Source organism: Elaeis guineensis, chromosome 2, assembly GCF_000442705.2.
Source record: "Elaeis guineensis isolate ETL-2024a chromosome 2, EG11, whole genome shotgun sequence".
Classification (NCBI taxonomy): Eukaryota; Viridiplantae; Streptophyta; class Magnoliopsida; order Arecales; family Arecaceae; genus Elaeis; species Elaeis guineensis.
Genome location: NC_025994.2, coordinates 4095638 through 4097559, shown reverse-complemented (window position 1 = coordinate 4097559; position 1922 = coordinate 4095638). Strand labels below are relative to the sequence as shown.

Below are 1922 nucleotides of genomic sequence, written 5' to 3'. Positions count from 1 at the left end.
ACATTTATATGAGTCAATCTGTTGGTTTTGAGATGGATGGAAAAAAAATTATATTTATTTATTGAAAAAATTTTTGAATGATCTCAAACAGTCTCCTCGACAATGATATAAGAGATTTGACTTTTATATGTCAGAAATTGATTATGTGTGCAGTAAATTTGATAGTTGTGTCTATATTCTGAAATTATCTAACAAATCAAACTAAAAGATTTGTTAAGTGATAAGTCTGAAACGAAAGGTGTTGGTGAGGCCAAGAAAATTCTTGACATAAAAATTGTTAGAGATCGAAATCATGGTAAACTGTTTTTTGTCTCAAAAATAGCATATTGAGAAAATTCTGGATAAGTTTATCTCAAAAACTGCTCTCTCTTTCTCGTTGCGTTGAGACGATCCTCTGCGAGATAACCCCTCCGCTGGAGAAAACATCTCCGTAAGTTAGAAATCCTCTTCATGTCTTATGCTCCAATATTTCCCCAACTGGTTTTAGATCTATGTTAATCCTTTTTTGCCCTTTTTGTTTACCTTCTTCCCCCTTGAGTTGGGTCACGGCAGAAACCCTAGATTCTGATCAAAATCGATATCAAAATAATGATACCAACTCGTGGTGATTTCTTCTCTCTCTCGATCTTTGCAGTACGATCATCGATGGTACTCTAATGGATGGGTCCTCACCATATACCGATTTGGCCGAACCAAGCGCTACGAAAAGGTACCATCCCCTTCTCTTGTTAAATGTTTTTTCGGAATTGGTTACTTCTCAAGGGAAAACGTCCAGCATCAACTTCAATTTCATCCGTAGGTTTGTTTTTTTGGGGGATTTGTTAGTCTAATGTTCAATTTACATGTTCAGAATGTTAAAAGCAAATTTTTTGATGAGGGCAATTTATAATGGTTAGTAAAAGCTTACTGCCATTAATAATAAGCAATCCGTTGCAGTCTTTATTTGACGCTGGCTTAGAAAACATAGTAGATGATCGTGATGACCAGTAGCTAAAACTGTGATTTTGTTCATATATCTGTTTGTTCGTCATTCACATTCTTTAGATTTAAGATTGGAGGAGAAGAGATGGATACAAGTGAAGAGACAATGAGGAGTGAGGAGGATACTGGAATAAGAAGATGGGAGGACTTACCTGTTAACTGCTTGGTGGAAATTTTCAAGAAATTGAGTGTGGAGGACATGGCAATTGGTGTTCCTTTTGTGTGCAAATCCTGGTATGAAGCTCATCTCGACCCTTGCTGTTGGAAGATTCTAGACTTCCGTGGGATTGATCCATGGTCAGAGTGCCCTTTTATTGCGAGGTTCATGCACGAATACCGTCTAAAGAAATTCACAATTATGGGGTTTCTGAAATTTGTCATCAATCGTGGTCATAAATTAGCCACCAAGCTGATCCTCCCAGATCGCCTCCTTCCTCTGAGTAACTTGGTCTACATCTGCGAACAGTAAGTGCTAACCGCTATGTACAATTTCTTCTTGACTCTGTATGCTCATCTTAGTTTGCGTTATCTTATCACAGCCGTGGCTTTATCTAGCTTATGTGAATCTTAAAATAACTTACTTGGTCATAGACCATTAATGTGTTTAGCTGATTTCCTTTGAGGATTGGGTTGCAATAGCTATATTAATGTTATGGTAGATTCTAAATTATATTTGATGACAATATGTTGCATGCAGATGTCCGATGCTGAATATTTATGCTTCATGGCAGCCAGAGAAAAATCCAGGTCTTATCCGTGGATTTGTGATGAAGTTGAATGAAACAATGTTGCGACACTGTAGGAATTTAGAGTTGTAATATTTCTGTAAGGAAGCGTGCTTCTGAAAGATCTGTAGAAGGGTAGATTTAATCTTCTTTTGCAAAATGCTTTTTGTAAACTTGTGGTTTGATGTAGTTTATGACCTCGATGTCTAGCTCTTA

The 1922-nt window shown here is 36.9% G+C and overlaps 1 protein-coding gene across 2 annotated transcripts; it reads left to right on the top strand.

Moving 5' to 3' along the window:
- The first annotated feature begins 261 nt into the window (after positions 1–261).
- LOC105033700 (F-box/LRR-repeat protein At3g48880) lies at positions 262–1922 on the top strand. 2 transcript variants are annotated; one of them, XM_010908598.4, is made up of 4 exons: positions 262–430; positions 635–709; positions 1045–1446; positions 1679–1922. In XM_010908598.4, exons 2-4 carry the CDS (start codon positions 657–659, stop codon positions 1797–1799), a joined length of 576 nt encoding a protein of 191 aa, XP_010906900.1. In that variant the 5' UTR covers positions 262–430; positions 635–656; the 3' UTR covers positions 1800–1922. The 2 variants fall into 2 exon arrangements, with proteins under 2 accessions (XP_010906900.1, XP_073107563.1); XM_073251462.1 differs by lacking the exon at positions 262–430 and having other exon boundaries at positions 616–709.